This window comes from Lepeophtheirus salmonis, chromosome 14 (genome assembly GCF_016086655.4).
Source record: "Lepeophtheirus salmonis chromosome 14, UVic_Lsal_1.4, whole genome shotgun sequence".
Taxonomy (NCBI): domain Eukaryota; kingdom Metazoa; phylum Arthropoda; class Copepoda; order Siphonostomatoida; family Caligidae; genus Lepeophtheirus; species Lepeophtheirus salmonis.
The window spans coordinates 23,059,599-23,077,499 of NC_052144.2; the positions used below are offsets into that span (position 1 = coordinate 23,059,599).

The 17,901-nt window shown below is 31.3% G+C and overlaps 2 protein-coding genes across 3 annotated transcripts; both read left to right on the forward strand.

Annotated features, from left to right (window-relative positions):
- Window positions 1–876: 876 nt before the first annotated feature.
- On the forward strand, window positions 877–3,584 carry LOC121129554 (glycoprotein 3-alpha-L-fucosyltransferase A). 2 transcript variants are annotated; one of them, XM_040725269.2, is made up of 2 exons: window positions 877–1,066; window positions 2,366–3,584. In XM_040725269.2, exons 1-2 carry the CDS (start codon window positions 945–947, stop codon window positions 3,420–3,422), a joined length of 1,179 nt encoding a protein of 392 aa, XP_040581203.1. In that variant the 5' UTR covers window positions 877–944; the 3' UTR covers window positions 3,423–3,584. The 2 variants fall into 2 exon arrangements, with proteins under 2 accessions (XP_040581203.1, XP_040581205.1); XM_040725271.2 differs by lacking the exon at window positions 877–1,066 and adding an exon at window positions 1,474–1,897.
- Window positions 3,585–12,656: 9,072 nt separating this feature from the next.
- Window positions 12,657–16,118, forward strand: LOC121129255 (glutathione S-transferase 1). Its single transcript, XM_040724966.2, has 4 exons — window positions 12,657–12,874; window positions 14,039–14,239; window positions 14,306–14,478; window positions 15,347–16,118. Exons 1-4 carry the CDS (start codon window positions 12,734–12,736, stop codon window positions 15,534–15,536), a joined length of 705 nt encoding a protein of 234 aa, XP_040580900.1. The 5' UTR covers window positions 12,657–12,733; the 3' UTR covers window positions 15,537–16,118.
- Window positions 16,119–17,901: the final 1,783 nt, after the last annotated feature.

Below are 17,901 nucleotides of genomic sequence, written 5' to 3' on the forward strand. Positions count from 1 at the left end.
AGTTAACCTAAGTCCGTCTTCGAATGAGCATTTGCTAAAAAGTAAAACATATTAAATAACAACCTAACTCCTACTTATCTCTCCAAATAAAAACTAAACAGTACCTGTAGCGAAGAAAAAAAAATTATGTGCACCAATACATTTCTCAGCTATTGATCATATGGGTCACTAAAGAGTTCCTTTCATCAGATTGCTTATTTTTTAAGGAAGCCTTTTCTTTATGCTGTATACTCCCATTCCTTTACACAGAGTTTGCTCTTTTTTTTTCTTTTTTTTTTGTTGAGAAAAATTCGAATTATTGCCTTGACGATAAAAAATGTAAAAAAATACACAGACAAGGGGCAAATATTTTTTAATAATATGTTTATTATGAGTATAAATGGTTTGGAGAAAAGTTACTCTCACTTAAAGGAGCAAAATATAATTCATTTCTATATTTTTATAGGTATATCTGCCCATTTCTTTAAAAAAATGTTATTTCTAGGATAAAACACAGTATAAGATATCACATTTTACAGAAGTGGGCAGTATAGTAGAAGGACTCTCAACACCACCCAAAAATAACTCATGTTAGTTGTTCATGTATTATTGCCATCAGTAATAGCGGTACTTGAATTTGTATTAGTTGTATCATTGATTCAACTAAATTTCCCGCACAACTTTAATTTTGCTTCTTAGTAGATATAGATAGACAAGTGGCTAGTAGACCCACGTAAAATCAAATGGATGGGAACGTAATTTCATTTTTTTATTGTTACAAAAAGTAGTTACAATACCTGCGTTAAATTAAAAGAGAAATTGAAGCATACGCGTAAAAACTTTTTCAGGTAAAAGACTGTAAATATACACATATACCTAGATAAGTACAATTACATTCTCTCTTCCCTCCTTCGGTTAGTGGTTTCAAGAACTACTGAGTTAATATTGTTCAAATATCGTGAGTAATGAAAAGTGCATATCGGATATGGATCCAATATTCAGTTTTAATTGTATGTCTTTTGGGGACATTGTATTTTTTAAACAAAGAAGATGATATTTTGGATAAATCGCTATCTAAAAATGATGGGTAATGTTCACATGTTTTTAGTTTTTTAGATTTATCATTTTTCCGTCCATTTATCTGATGCAGTACATCTCAAAAGTTTTACTTGTGCTCACTTATGATTGCATTTGAGTATTTTTATTAATCAAAAATACTTCTAGAATATATATATATATGTCCTACTGGGGTTGATATAATTTGATACGGGTTTTTTTTGTACGAGGGCGAGGAACAGGCGGGAGCTAGACATAGGGAATTCCTGAATTAAAACTTATGTTAATATTAGCTCCTTTTTTTATGATATAGAAGGGACAAAATAAATTAGTGCTATAAATAGGATAAACTTCTATATTTAATTAAGTGCAGGGAAATATTATAATCATATTTAAATTTGTAAATATTCATTTTATTTTGCATTTTGAATCAATTTAGACAAAATATAGATGATAATTCTTCTTCTAGAAGTAGATGTTAACACTTCTCTGGGATTATTAAAGTAATGAACCAAAAAGAAGAAAGACCAGACACATCAAGAACTTTTCTTCTTTAATCAAAATACTATTTTTTTTCTTTACACACATCCTCCTTTTAGCTATAATACGCTCCTCTAATGAGGCATGTCTCACAGGTTGAGAACACCTGATATAAGGCATGTATGCAGATTTCTAACATCTTTGATATTATAAAAAATCAGTTCAATTCATATCTACTTATCTTACGAATTATATATTTTAATTCCCAACTTTACATCAATGAGTATCAGTTCATTTTGATTCATTAAAATGTATTATTTGTTATGTATTGAAGAGCAAAATGTAATAATCCAGGGCTCTGAAGTTTTGAAATACAATTGGCGTAAGATTTTTATTATATAACGAAGTAAATTTTTAAACCAAAATAATAGAATTTCAATCATTTCTTAATGCTAATAGCAAGTACTGTAAATTTATAAAGTGAAATATTTTGCTATACATTTAAAGGCATCAAATGTAAAAAGACATTTTTAATTACAAAGAACTTTGAAGTGTATTTATATTGAAAATATATAGAATCATATTTCACGATATGTAATAAAAATTATGTGTAAAATTTGATCTTTTTAAAAACTTGTTGTGGAGTTGTTGTATTGAACTTGTTTAATTATGTAAAATTATCCAAATTTAAAGCTTGTTAGAATAATTTTTGTGATTTTTCGTTACTACTTAAAATAATAGTGTCCTTTTTTGTCGAGAAATACACTTATAAAGGAGGATAAATTGGGAATTTTAGACATGAAAACTGATATAAATGCATATATGTAATAAAATATTTATTTTATTTTAGGAAATCGCTATTGGTGGAAGCTTCAGGCAATAACAAACGCTATAACATTCTATTCTGGAATGAATATTTTAGTTATTCATACTTTGGAATGGGGCTTTATAACGAAGGATTCCTCAAAAATAAGTGTCAGTTTACTAATTGCTATAATTCTAATATTCAATCAAAATGGAAATCTGGAAAATTTGATGCCATAGTATTTCATGGACTTCAAGAATCCATGAATGTTAAAGATATTGCAATGTTAAAGAAAGCAAGAGAAGTGGGGAAAATTAAAAGCCTCTTTGTCTTATTCATTTTAGAATCCCCTGCAGGCAAAAAGGACCTTTCACATCCCGTTTTTAAAAACTTTTTTGATATTGTGTACAGTTATAGAAGAGACTCAGAAGTATATTATCCATATGGCCGAGTTGTTCCGTTCTCATTTGGAACAAAAGTCTCAATTCCAAAGATGAATAAAACAAAGGGAATCGCTTGGGTAGTGTCCCATTGCAAAACAGAGAGTAAGAGAGAAGAATACGTAAATGAACTTCGGAAACACTTGAAAAAGTTAACTATAGACATTTATGGAACGTGCGGAAATCATTCTATACAAAAGGATCAGAGCCAGCAAAATGACGTTCAATCTGTGGAATGGGGAAGGTTAAACATGTATAAAAATATCCTGAAGGACTATAAATTCTACATCTCCTTTGAAAATGCAAAATGTAAAGACTATATTACAGAGAAATTTTTCTATGCTCTTAGCATTCCTAATGTGATCCCCATTACGTTTGGCACAAACATAAGTGACTATGAATATGTTGCTCCAAAAAAATCATTCATTCATGTAGACGAATTTGATAGTCCAAAAGAATTGGCCACTTACCTCGAGGATTTGAATGAAAATGATGAGAAATTTTTTGCTTACCAGACCTGGAGGAGTTTATTTTTCGTAGATGTCCCTAATTTCTCCTCTCCGTGTGAATTTTGTAGAGTATTGAATCAAAGATCCCTTCAAATTATACCACCTATCCCGGACATAAATAAATATTGGTTCACAAATCAATGTAATAATTGACTTTATTTTGTCTATATCAAGAATAAACGAGCTTTAATCATTATTTATGTATTATATAAATTTGTCAAAATAGTGTGATATAATATAACCATGGTTTTATACTTTCAATTATGAATAAATGTACAATATATTTTAGTTAATCAAATAAATAATTTCTAATTATGTTGAAGTAAAAAAGATACTTAATCATTTCCTTTCCCACCCCCCTCTTTAGTTATTAAATGTTTCTTTACATTAAATGGTTTTAGAATTAGACAAGGACCTTTTACATAAACTTCACATTTTCCTTTGCCGTAAATTGCTAAAATGATTATCCAACGAAAAAGTCGTTATGTAAAAAATAATACATTGAAAAATGAATTATGACATGTAGTACATAGAAAAACAGAATCGTAAATTATCTATTCAGAAATATCAGAACACATTCTTTATGGAGTTGAAATAACACACGGATTGAAAAGTCCCGGGCTTAACAAAGACAAACTTTTTTTTTTCGTTCAAAATTGGCTTTATTCATCAATATCTCCATTAAGAGCAACACAATCATTCCAGCTCCACTTTCACATTTCAATGTCACTTTATAAAAAGTTTTATCTTTTGCCTCAAAATACTCGTAGTCGTCAGTTTTAGCCTTCATTGAAATGAAAGGTTTTACTATTCAGCATTTTTCTAGGTCTGCGAATAACCTGAAGTCGTTAAGATTCAAATCTGGAGAGAAAGGGGATGCGAAAACAATTCAAAATTTAATTAATGTAGTTTTCCTATTGTTTTGCTTGACTTGTAGCATGGTGCGGTAACCATGGCGATACAACACTTTTAAAACGCTCTAATTACGCTAAATAGTATTCACTGTTGATGTTATTCCATCTCACAAGGTAGTCTATGAATATTACGCTATACACCCCCCAAAAAAAAAAAAAATACCGACGCCATAATGTCTCAGTTTTTCTTGCATGCGTAGGAGATACCAGTTCTCCCGAGGTTCTAGTCTTCATAAAAATTTCAAAAAATGCGTCAAATGGTGAGATAACATGTCAAATTGAAGATGTTCAACAAGAAATTATCAATTTTGCCAACGATTATCTTCAACAATGCCTGTTATGATACCCCTAGGTAACCTCAACTCTACGCCTTTCACCCCCCTCCAAAAAAAAGAACAAGTAAAATGGGCATATTTTATCAGGATATAGTAGTTCTAATCAACATACAGTAAAGTTATTTATAAATGCTCAACAATGTGTTTTTAAGACCATGTTATTCATGTATATTTAAAAAAAAAGTTTCTCTTTATCAATGTTCGACTGAAAGTAAGGTATTTTTATCCAATAAGTAGCAATGTAGTCATGTTTATGAAATTTAGCAGTAGTTTAGAATTGAGGTAGCATACAGACTACACTGTAGATAGTGCTCCCTGATGTATATCACAAACATATTTTTAATTTAAGAAATAATAATGTAGTCGTACAAATGAAATATTGCAGGCGTGTACATGTAGCACGAAGTATGTATTCGAGGACACCAAATAATATATATGACTAAAAGTAAGATTATGTGAACTAAAAATAGAAGAAAATCTACAAGTTTTGACTTCAAAAAGTAAATGGATAGTGGCTACGGATACGAACCTTCCAAAGGCTTTCAAGGTGGAGGTAATCACTAGCAAAGTGCAGGTGATAATCTATTCTTGCTGGTGAAACAAGAAACCCATTCCAACAAATTTGGAAGTTGTAGTCGAGAAAGAACTCGACGTTTTAGCAAACTTTCTCCGACAATGTTTATTAATTCGGCATTTCTGGTGTTTATATTAAGAAATGACAAAAGATGTGATTTTTAGTGTCGTTTGTCCTAAATATTATCTTTTTTTATTACCCTTGTCAGATATTTGTAGAGATTGTATTATATTTTGTTATAATGTTTTTTTTGTAAGAATTTTAAATAAAGGTATTTCTATTGGGCTGTTAAAAAATTGTGATTTTTTTAGTCAACTGCTATATCAAAAGCATCCCATCCATCTCGAGGAGTTTTTTTAGTAAAAAAATCTTTTTAACCTGGGCTTATCGAGTCAGTTATGCAATGGTAATTACATAAAGATAGACATTGATCTTTCAGGCGGAGTCTAGAGAATGTTTACAATATATGGGCCAAATAGGGACGGGGTCGACTTCTTTTCAAATATATTATCTGGAATAAAAGAGCAAAACATCTTAATTTTAGGAGATCTAAGCGTTACTCGACAAATTGGAGGGGACACGTTAAATAATAACGGGTCACAAAATTTTATAAAGAAACACGACCTAGAGGGAGTTATTTCCAAGTATTGCCTTGAAGACTTAGGTATTTTTGATAAAAGAAATAATACATATGTGATATATAGTTCCTCAAGGAATTCAGAGCTCTTCCACCTTACACCTCCGACCATTCACCAATTATGGGAAACTTTTATATCTTTAGGCTAAAAATTTAAACAAATTTGTAATAAAATGTATCCATGATAGTTCCACTCGCAACGAAATAGAAAAATTAATTGACGAATGCGCGTATTTGCTTGACAATAAATTACTTTCCCCGTGCTCAGCCCTCCGAGTGTAGAAGAGAGGTCAAATAAAATTTTGTCGGCAAGGGTATAATTGCTGCATTCGAATAAGGAAAGGAAATAATCTGTCTTCAAGGGCTAAAAAAGATGAGTGACAGAAGACTCGATATTCAATAGGATTTGGATAACATTATTCGAAATAAAAACGAAGGCAGAGCAATTAGATCTAAATCAGAGCTTATTGAAAAAGAAACAAAAACATGAAAGGGTCTAGTACCCTTCCCTGCTGAAGAAAAAAATATTCAAAGTTTGAGGAAAATTGTTGCTTTAAGACGGTGGAGAATGGAGAGGTAACTCAAGAATCCACAAAAATTACACAAGACATCTTATCGTTATTTTAATGTATTCGTGTCTCGTTCCCTCTTATTCTCTTAGTTCTCGTATTGTCTTGTATATATATATATGTTTGTAAAGTACTGTCTTGACCTCTTTATAAGTATAAATATATCAGAGTAGTTTTTTGTATTAATAAGAATATAATTCCTCCTATTAAACAATCCTTGTGGTATTCCTCTACGTCTTTCCTGTACTCAATTCTCTTGGTCCGTCTGGATTCCTTTGTATAAATAGTGTGTGTCTCCTCAACCTCGTCAAGACACAACAGTTTTGCTCGAATCTTTATAGACGTAGCGACCTTAAAAAACAAGGTACCTGCTCTTTTTGGTTCAGATGGAGAAAGTACCGAGAAGAGTTCTCACTCGAGGATTTAGATGCCATTGGTAAGGATTAGGATAAAAAATTGATTATAACAGGCTCGATCTCATCTGAAGAAACAAAAAAATATATAAAAAACTATAAGAAAAAATTTAAATCCCCAGGGTTATCGGGCTTGCCATTTGAATTTTATAAGATATTTGTGAAAAAACTGTGTCCCATCTTAGAAGCTTCTTACCAAGAGATTTGGAACATAGGCTCTATTCCAAAGTTTATTAGTAATGGGGTTTTAACTCTTATACTAAAGAAAAACAGACTGAATATAGCAAATTATAGACCGATAACGCTTCTTAATACCTTGTAAAAAATTCTAACAGGAATTATCAACAATGGAATAGTTCAGGAATTTCAATCCACTATAACAGAATCACAAAAGGGTTTCATGAAAGGAAGACGATCAGAAGACATTCCAAGATTGATCCAAGACGCTATTCATACAGATAAGGCGATTGGAAGGACTTTTCAGTGATGCTGGTGTACTTTCAGAAGGCCTTCGACTCCATTTCCAATAAATATATACTGTCGCAGCTAAATAGATTAGGATTCTCCCTGAAAATGATTCTGATGGTAGCTGCTATATTTAGATACCCTTCTTCTAAACTTAGCTCTTTGTGCAGGGAAGATTATTTTGGGAAAACTCGGGATCCAAGCAAGGAGATCCTTTGTCCCAACCCTTTTCCTTATAGCATTGGACTATTTATATGAAATTCTACTCTAAAAATGAAACGCCAACTATGCCTCTATTTTACACGGATGACTTAACTGTTTATTGCACGGGATCTTTGAAGAAGATCACTTCGTATATGAGAGCTGTGTTTGGGACCCTAGAGCGTTTTCAGATCCTTTGGGTCTAGTGGTCAACACCGGCAAAATGGAAGTTTTATCTTGACTGAAGAACCTTTGAAGAGATGTTTTCCGTTATTGAAATTCTCCAGTAGATCAACTCTTCTTGAAGTCTCAATAACAAAAGAGGATGGAACAATCGGCATCAACAATGTCCTGAAAAAATCAATAAAAATATTTTGCAACCCTTTCATAGACTCAAAAGAAAAGTGATTCCACTACAGGATGGCTACTTTTACACTTTTAACAAAAAATTGAGAGTCGAAGATACAGAGAGAGACTGCACATTCTGTGAGTCAAGTTTACTTTACTTAAGTCACTTTAAGATATCTGTTTTGGGATTGTCCAAGTGTACTTAACATTGTACAAATGACCACTGAGTTTTTGAGGAGATACTACAATTCAGAAATACAGATTAGGGATTGGCTCGTAATGTCACCTCCTAAACATAGATTTCACTTCAAAATAGAATGCTTAATAACATAGGTACTATTTATTCTCTACGCCCCTAGAAGTAATAACTCTTGCTTACCTACTAGTCTGGACAGACTCCTCTCCTCTTCAGATCCAACGAAGTGCTAGAGAGGATTGATAGGAATAGAATTGTCTTATATTTTTGCTTTATAGTTTAACTGTTTAGCAGATTTTCGGTAAGATGTTATTATCTCTTTTCATTTACCCGTGCACGTTTTTTTTTTTTTTTTTTTTTTTTTTTTTTTTTTTTTTTTGTTTGGACGATGAATGACAAATGATTGTCACTAGTGTTAAATTAATTAATTAATATTATTTTGTGATGCAATTGCTAGGTGTTTTTTAGAATGTAGATATATATGAAATTAATGTACAGAGAATAAAATAATTATTTGATTAAAAAAAAAATCATTTTATAGAAATAGTTATTCACATAAACTTACGTTTTTTTTAATGTTTTATGATAAAACTTAAGGTTTTGAAATGTCTGACAGAGATTGATGAATAAAAATACATTTAGTTTGTTGCAAAAAAATAAAAAAAAATAAAGGTATCCCTATTAGGCTGTTAAAAAAATGATTAAAAGATGTGCAGATTAATACGTGAAAATATTATACGCTTAAAAAAGTTTAATCTATGTTAGATTGATACTGAATGTATTTCCCACTTATTGCAGCCTTTATATTTTATAATAAAAAGATATTCCCTATTTTATCTCCTGACTCGTCTGATCCCAGATTTTGAAAGCCTGATCCTGGATCCTGACCGTGGAGCCCGTAGGGATAGGTTTGAGCTGATTTGCTATCTAGTCGCAGTGGTACCTTGCATACTCATGCTACTTGGCTATGTGGCAGTCATGTTTGTTGATGCGTTCCTGTTAATACTCAGCAAGTGATAGGTTGTGGGCAAGGGAGTCTTGATCGCATTATTATTCCAAAGACGATTTGGACTGGTATAAGTGAGCCCTGTCGAAGCAGTGTGTTTTTCAATTCGAATAGCCCCTCCTGAAAGGCTTCAGAATCTGTGTTCCCAGTTTTAAGTAGCCGAGCTTTAATTGACTTTACAGCGGATTCTGCTAGTCTTATGGATTGAGAGAAGTGTGGGGATGATACTCTATGTGAGATACCCCAGCGAGCGAATAAATTTTGTATTTCTGTTCCTATGAATTCAACTCTACTGATCTGAAAATATTCTTAATGGTCTACCAAAAGTGGCGATGTGGAGGAGGCTGCTGATAAGGGACTTAAACGTGCTGACAAGAATTTGTGGACCAGAAAAAAGTTCGAGTATCGATCTACTATTACCAAATAGTACTTGTCTCTGACTTCAGAAAAATTAGTTGCAATCTCCTAGAAAATATCTCTAGGTTCAGGGTCCAATTTCAGAGGTTCCTTGACTAGGCTTGATCGATGACTTTGGAATTCTTCACAAGCTTCGATGAGGTTGCGTATATCTGCTGTAATTTCAGGCCAAAAAATACTTTGGCGGGCCAGCTTCAGTGTCTTCTCTGTGCCCTGATGACTGGAGTGTAGTCGTTGGACGATTTGATTCCGTTTCAATCGTGGTATGATGATTCTATCACCGAAGAGAATAAGATTGTGTCAATGGTGAGATGATCACGTAAAATATCCTCGAGTTTAATGAGGTTGCACTTGATTTGAGATATCTATGAGCTGTTAAGAGTGTCTAATAAATTTTCTTTTATTGTGTAGATTGATCCATCCATATCCTGGGCGAAGTCATCATCCCCTTGGGAGGCTTGTCCTCAGATGAGCGGGATATCCCATTTTTGTCCGCAGTTGCCCATGAGGTAGTCCTTCTAATATAACAACTTAAACTGAACTATTTTGTCGACTCAGCTGTCAATTATTCTACTAATATTGTCCTTATTAATATTCTGAACATAAAATTATGTATTGTTGCGTGGTACTTGTCTTATATATATTGATATGTAATATAATATAAACGTTACTCTTACCAATGACGTCATGACATTTACAACATATGTGTATTAATAAAGATTCACTCGATTATTATACAATTGTTAAATCAGTGGGAATAAATGGCTTACTACCAAAGTGATTTTGCAGGGGCGTACGCAGAAGGTGACACGAGGTACTGTAGTCCCCACAAAGGAATTTTGCTTTTTATGACAATTTTTTTTTTGGTAAGGATGCAAATATTTAACGAGAAAATAGGGATATTTTTTTTAAAAAGAGCAAAAATTTTATATTCGAAAAAAAAAAAATTTTTTGTGAATAACTATAGATTTTTGAAAATAGGTTCCAAAAAATTTATAATTTGAAATTCTTTTCTTAAATTCAATTTTTTGTAAATAGCTGTAGATTTTTCAATTTTTTTTCCGAAAATCATATTTTGGAAATTTTTTGTAAACAGCTCAGGATTTTTGCAATTTTTTTCAAAAAAATTTACTTTTTTGTGAATAGCTTAGGATTCTGGAAAAAAAATTCCAAAAATTTTAATATCTGAAATTAAATTTTTTTTAAAAATGCTCTCAAAAATATAATCATGTGGACGCCTATTTTCGGTCTTTTTCCATCATCCTCCCAACTCCAGGTGCGCTTAGATGGAATAGTGGGGGGGGGTGAGGTATGTTTATGGTGTGGTCAGAAGTCCTTAGCACAGAAGTGTATGTTGGCCTAGAGCCACTTTTGGGAATTCTTTGCGGTATGGGGTGAACTTTGAAGTACTCATTAGCCTTCGACTTGTATGCTAAAAAGAACCAAACGAAATTCATGGGCTTCCGGTTGGATGTAACCAGGACTAACATAATCACTGAAGTAGGGTGTTTGGTGATGGAGACATATTGGTGCTCCTTTGCAACAACCCCAAATGTCACAACTCGATAATTCTGCCTATAGACGACAAGGTCAAGTAAATGTCTTCTCATCAGAAAAGATCATAATAAGTCCAAAGGTTCACTTGAGGTGGTTCAGGATCTTTATTACGACCTCTGCACAGACTTTCTCTGCCATTTTGTCAACAGAGGCCGTGGAATACATTGCAGAGTCGTTCTTCCTAGACAGCGCTAATGGGGACTTGTTTCTTGTCATGTCAGTAATTGAGGAATTACCCTTTTACTTGAAGGTCGACTTCAGGCGGTTGACGAACACTGAGGATTTAATACCTGATAGATAGTTTTTAAGGCCCTCTCCGACCTTCAAACGTATGGAGTAAATCTTCTTCCTCGAGGCCCCAGTTTGCTTTCATATGGTCTTCTGGGACAATCCTGGGCTGAGAAGCCCTGCGATCTTAATCCATTTATCGTACTGTATACTCATTCTGGCGACTAAGACAATGTTTTCTTAGAAATCAACAGTTAATTATGTGTTCTACAACATTACTTATTGAAAAATTGTAAAAAAATGACTCTTAACCTCTCAAAATTTGCATAATAAGAGATGAGTAAATAACAACAGTTGGCCCCGTATATGAATTATCAAAAATTTTAATAGGGATAAATCCTATACTTAACTAAAATTGAATAAAAGTGTTTCCTTTATCTAATAACAGGTGTGTCCACAGGATTATATTTTGAGGGGGCGTTGGTTTTTGGAAATATTTTCTAAGAAATTTCAAAAAATCCATAGCTGTTCACAAAAAATGTAGATATTTTTTAAAAAAGTTCAAAAATCCACAGCTCTTCACAAAAATTTAATTTTTTGGAAAATAATTTCAAAAATCAAATTATCAATATTATTATTTCATTTTTTTTAATTTCAAATATTAAATTTTTAGGAAAAAAATTTGAAAAATCCATAGCTATTCATGAAAAATTGATTATTTGGGGAAAAAATTGAATAATTAAATTAGGGCAGGGGCTACAGCCCCTGCCTAAATTTGCCCCCACGCCTTGCATACGCCCCTGATTAATTTATTTTTCATTTTTGACATGGTTTTTTCCTCAATATGAATCTATATGGGTTTTTATAACGATTTTTTTTTTCAAAAAGAAGCATGTTAAGGTGTCCCATAAAATCAAAATTAATTTTTCAAAAATGCATACTATTTTATATATATATATATTTAATATCAGGTACTCAAATATGGGGAAAATCTCTAAGACAATGACAAAAAGGTACCAACGAGAGCTTAAAGTCAATTCGGTGACTTAATCGTAGAGTGGACCGAGAAATTTACATGCCAATTAAGATTACACAAAAAAATACATATCATAAATAAATTTTAGATCGTTTGATTATTCGTAATTATATGTATGTTTGTTGTGTAAAACTTTGGTTTCTGTAATTGTAAGTATCTCAAAGTCATTCTTTGAAACGTGTTTCCACTTTCCTTAGTCCAGCTTACTCTATATAAAGTGATGATGTTGAGTTTATTTTTCAGAATGAATAAATAATATTATTAGATATATTTTCTTTTGATTGTTTTTATTTTACAGTCAGGATTCATGTTATATGTCAGGGAAGATCTTAATGTACATGTCTTTATTTACATGATATCTATGGTACTTAATATTACCTCGTCTTTTATTGTCATTTAATCACTTGAAATGAAGTATTATAAATGTATATGTTTAGGGATTAGAAAATATAAATTTATATTTTCATTTGTAAGAAAACGTTACATGAGTGAATACATATACTAAAAAGATTCTAACAAAGTATATTTGTACATATATTTGTCAAACGTAGACACAAAAATCATAGATATGCCTCTCAAAATCTATGGAATGACAGCTTCACCCCCAGTTCGTTTAGTCTTATTAACTGCTGAGGTTTTGGGCCTGGACTATGAGTTTGTGGAGGTTAACATAGATAAAAGTGAGCAATTAGCTGATGATTTTTTGAAGGTAAGGTAGAACATTCAAATGTTAATTATAATTGTAAAGTAATTTCTTAAATCAAGCAAAAACACAGGATTTTAACTATATAATATATGATGTGTTCCTGATTACGTTTACCTCAAGAACCATAAAAGTGACCTTAATAACCCAAAATGTATCCTTTTTTTTGTATAACAGTGTGTTTTTGCAATTTTCCTCATAAGAGAGTAAAGGGGACTCCAGCATTGGGAATGAGATACTAGGATCGAAACAAAAAAACTACCCATTCTCGATGACTAGATAATTTTAATATTTCAAAATGGGATCCCTTACAAATCATCAAATGGAACAAAAATCCTTGGAGATGCATATTTTTTTTTATAAATAATTTTAAATTTATTAAATAATATAATTCATATTTTCCTAAAATATAAATTATAACTATCCTCATCACTATGTATTATGAATAAGTTATAAGGGTCTAAAAATAGAAATACATATATATCAAGATCAGAACGAGATACAGAATCAATAAAAACACTTATTAATCGTAAAAAATACTTTTACATAAGTTTTATAAATTTTATTTTTAATTTGGGGATAATTTTAATTGTAAAAAAATGACTTTGAACGTTAATAGTCCCGAATTACTATAATCACAGATATTTCAGATGACTGAGAAAAAAATTAAATAAGTTTTGAATTCTGAGCTCAAACATAAATTACTTTTCTGGCTTGAATTCATTGTATAAAATGTGTATCCCACTGTGTAATTTTTTTAAATTTTTTAATTGAGAAAATACTTTTTAAGTACAAAAAAAGGACCTTTTCTTTGGGACATTTTTGATTGCTAGGAAAAAAATCATAAATTGTTGATGAAGACTTACAACTTCATAATAAACAAGAGCACTTTTAAAAAAATCCATATTTTGTAAGTTATTTAAAATTTGTTGCTATAAAAAACAACACATCATCTAATCCAAGGAAAAAGATTTCTTGACTTGTCTAGTCATTAATTAACCAATTCAAAAAATATATAAATCAATAAAAAAGAATGGGCATTTGAAAACCTACAATTGTGAGTATTGTATATTCTTAAACGTAAATAAAGTCATGAAATAGTATTGGTAAAAAAATGTTCTTTAAAAATTAAATTTCCTTTCATACATAGTTTAATATTTCATTTGTTAGTTAAATCCTCAGCACAATATCCCCGTTCTACAACATGACGATTTCATCATGAATGAAAGCAGAGCCATAGCTGGCTACTTGGTTCGTACATTTGATCCCAATGGAAACTTGTATCCAATAGAGCCAAAGATACAAGCAAGAGTGGATCAAAGATTACTTTTTGATATGGGAGTTACATCTAGAGCAATCGAAGATATCATTGTAAGTAATACACTGATTTTCCATCCTTTGACAAATTGATTCTGATTGATCTCTCGACTTTCATAGATCCCTATTTTATTTGGAAGGAAATTAAACAAAAATGATGAAGTAAAAAAGAAAGAATTGGATAAACTCAAAGAAGCTATGAATTGGATGAGGGAGATGATTCAAGAGACGGGCTATGCAGCTGGTACCCATGATTTAACTATTGCAGATTTAAATTTTTTAGTTTCATATAGGTAATATTAATCAAATATTTAACTAAGTTAATTCATTTATTTTTATATCAGACACATATATGGAAATATGGTTGTATGGTCGTTTTAGGGACCCCAGTTTTTTAATTTTCAAGACACTGTATATTAATTAATTTTGTATGTTTATGAAATACTGTTTTTGTTGGTAATAAATAGTATTGAAGTCAAACAGTGGCTTTATTTGCATTATAAGGACTCTGCACCAGAAAAATCAACTACTATTGGCGTGAATGCCAATATGTGGTCGTTCAAGCACTGATAATGCTGAACGTTGTGATTGCAAAAAAAAACCGGGAGTTGTTTTAGAAAACATAAGGAATTTCGTCAAAATAGTTTTAAAAAACCATAAATAAGGCTGTGTTAGATATGTGGCACCTTGCAGGTATCAAAAAGTAGTGTTTTTACAATTTTACCTAAAATTTTGGGTGACGACATGTTGATATAAAAGTAGGTGCCGCGTTTGCTCACACCGGCCCAGAAACAACATTGTATCGACGATCCAGATGCTGTTTGGAACTCATCATTCTAAGTAAAATTGATTTCTTGGGTTGTTATGTGACAATTGATAAAACATGGTCCACCACTACACACCTGAATCAAGAAGATGGTCAGTTGATTGGACAAGTGACGATTAATGTCGTTTCCATAACTGGGGTCAGTTAAAATTCTAATCTCTGAGCTTATGGACAGACGTGTGGATTTGACACGCACTGTTTGAAGGTTTGTACTAACCGGAAATTACGTGGGTCAATCAACAATGTTGTCATATATGTGTCAGATAAATATTTCTCAAAAACTGTTCAGCATATCATTATATACTCTGTTTCTTTATTATGTTTTGCCTCCAAAGTACAATTCGAGATACAAAGATGGTTGATACGGAAGAATATGAGGAATTGGAAAAGTATTTCAAAAGACTCAGCAAACTTATTCCTAATTATGAGAAGGCCAATGGAGAGGGCTCTAAATTACTAGGAGATCATTACATCAAAATGTTGTCTCTCGATGAAGCCCATTCAAAACATAGCAGCAACAAATAGCATCATAATAACTTAGGATATGATATGTCACAATGCTACACCCAAACATTCATCTTACAAAGGCATATTAAATGCATTAATGTACAGAAAAAATAATAATGTATGTGATAGACTTGACTTTTTATCAACATACAACACTGATATTCCTGCAAAAAGAATCTTCAGTAGATATTTAGCACATGATTTTTTTTTTTTAGTATTCCTTTTATAATAAATAATATTAGCAGAATATTCGTTGGGTAAAGTTATCAACTAATAAGGGAGGGAATTATAATTTAGGGATTATTTTAAATCATTTGTAGTGTTAAAACTATTTTGGATCATTTAAAAAAATTGAAGACTACAAAAATATTCCAAAGATATCTGGCATCAAGAAAAAGATCACCTAGGCTTTGAAAGGACTTTCTACAAGAAGACTAAAATCAATCCCCGAATGGACTAGAATATATATTAAGAATGAATTGAATAGTTTTGGAGTTCAAGTTGTTTAGTTTGTTAAGTTTGTACAGGTTTCTCTGTACACGCAATATCTTACTAAGATGTATTCCTACCTTGTATCATAGGCCAAGAGCAAAAGTAAAACATCCCAAAAAGAATAAATTTTTAGCTCATTTTAATATACATATTATTATTATACTCCTGTATATTTGACAAATACTGTAATGAACTATTTAATGCCATTATAAAATCGTCATTTCAAAAATAGTTATATACTACTTTGGAACATCTAAAAGTTTATTTTAAACAAAAATCTCGACCATTAAAATACACTGGTGCTTAGGGGTGACATATCAATTCCTTATACTGTATTAAGGTATAAACTGTACAAAATTTATTAGCTGAGTGAAAAATAGCTATTACCTTGATCAAGAGGAAAAATACACATCGTAAAGGGTTGGATTTAATATGTTTCCTACATAAATATGGGTCTTTGTAAAAAGTTTAGGAGATGGGTCAAAGTTTCCATTTCCTCCCTCTCTACCACCAGCCCTGGATAAATCCCTCTACCATGCTTTGTTTTTTGCATCAATCCCTCTCCTAATAATAAAGATAAATACATATCTCCATTTCCAAGCTAGACTCCTTAATTTTCAGGCTATGGTACTTCCCTATATGCATCCTCAAGATTTTGTAGAAAATATTTATTCCTAAAAGCCCCAAGACAATAATGTAATGCAAATTCAAATTCTGAATTTATTGATGCCTTTCCACTTGCAACAGAAAAAACGTAGCACATCAGAACAGGGAAAAGTCTTAAGACCATTTTCAATGGAATTTTTTGATAAATTTAGTTCCTTTAATTTAAAAAGTTTCATTTAATCACAGCGTTATTCGCCCTAGCACAAAATTACCCTAAGTATTTTGTTATTCGCTGTCAATTGCCTCTTCTCCCTGAATACGTCATGGCTATTTCATAATTTATTCTTTTTGATAAATAAGCAAAGTAATCAATTATTCTATACTTATGCTCAAAAGAATTTCATGTTGATCCCTTGTCGTTTATAAGATACATAAATACAAGGATACATTAACTTTGACATATATATATATATATATATAACATTCATTTTAATATGACGGTGATAGTCTGGTAGTAATAAGAGATATATAGCAGTTGGTATGCTTTACATATTTGGCTAACTAACATATGACTTTGGGTTTTTTTTTCTGTTTCTTTTCGGAGGAAAGGTTACGTGAAACAATAAAGGTAACGACGTGAGCTTTTATTTGATATATAGATCATAAACAAAAAAGTATGATAATCCGTAAATTACTGTTACTCATGGATAATTACTATGGAAAGTAAAAGAATTGGAGTTTTAGTCACATTAATAAGATGAACCATAGTTTGCCTTTCATAAGAAAACATTAATTTCTTATACAAATCAAGATCTAAATATTTTCCTTCAAAAAAAAGTTTAATGTAATAAATTACAAATAACTATTTACATCTCTCACTTGCAATAATAGTTCAAAATACTGTAGTCATTCGTGTAAAGAATTTTTTTTTCTCTCTTTTCACCGAAGACAAGTTAATCTCAAGTCAAGCTCATCCCGAAGAAAATTCGGCCTCAACAAAACAATATATATTTGGACTATATCTTAATGAAAAAAATAAACTTTTATTTGGTATTTTATTCTGCTTTTAAATACAAAAATTGACTCAATAATGTACTCATTATCCTAGTCTATAAGTTACTAATTTGAATAAGAACTTATGATTAACGAAACACTTTATTTTCCCTTCACCACCGATCGTAACAAATTTCCTACATTAAATATAAATATTTTTATTTCCCCGAGTTGAATATAGGCATATTACTCATTTAATTATCACTCCTTGTGACGATTGTCTCAGTTTATT

Coding starts and splice junctions, on each gene's coding strand:
- LOC121129554 (XM_040725269.2), top strand. CDS start 945: ATGAAAAGTGCATATCGGATATGGATCCAATATTCAGTTTTAATTGTA. Junction 1,067..2,365: donor TCGCTATCTAAAAATGATGG/GTAATGTTCACA, acceptor ATTTTATTTTAG/GAAATCGCTATTGGTGGAAG.
- LOC121129255 (XM_040724966.2), top strand. CDS start 12,734: ATGCCTCTCAAAATCTATGGAATGACAGCTTCACCCCCAGTTCGTTTA. Junction 14,240..14,305: donor GAGCAATCGAAGATATCATT/GTAAGTAATACA, acceptor CGACTTTCATAG/ATCCCTATTTTATTTGGAAG. Junction 14,479..15,346: donor AATTTTTTAGTTTCATATAG/GTAATATTAATC, acceptor TTGCCTCCAAAG/TACAATTCGAGATACAAAGA.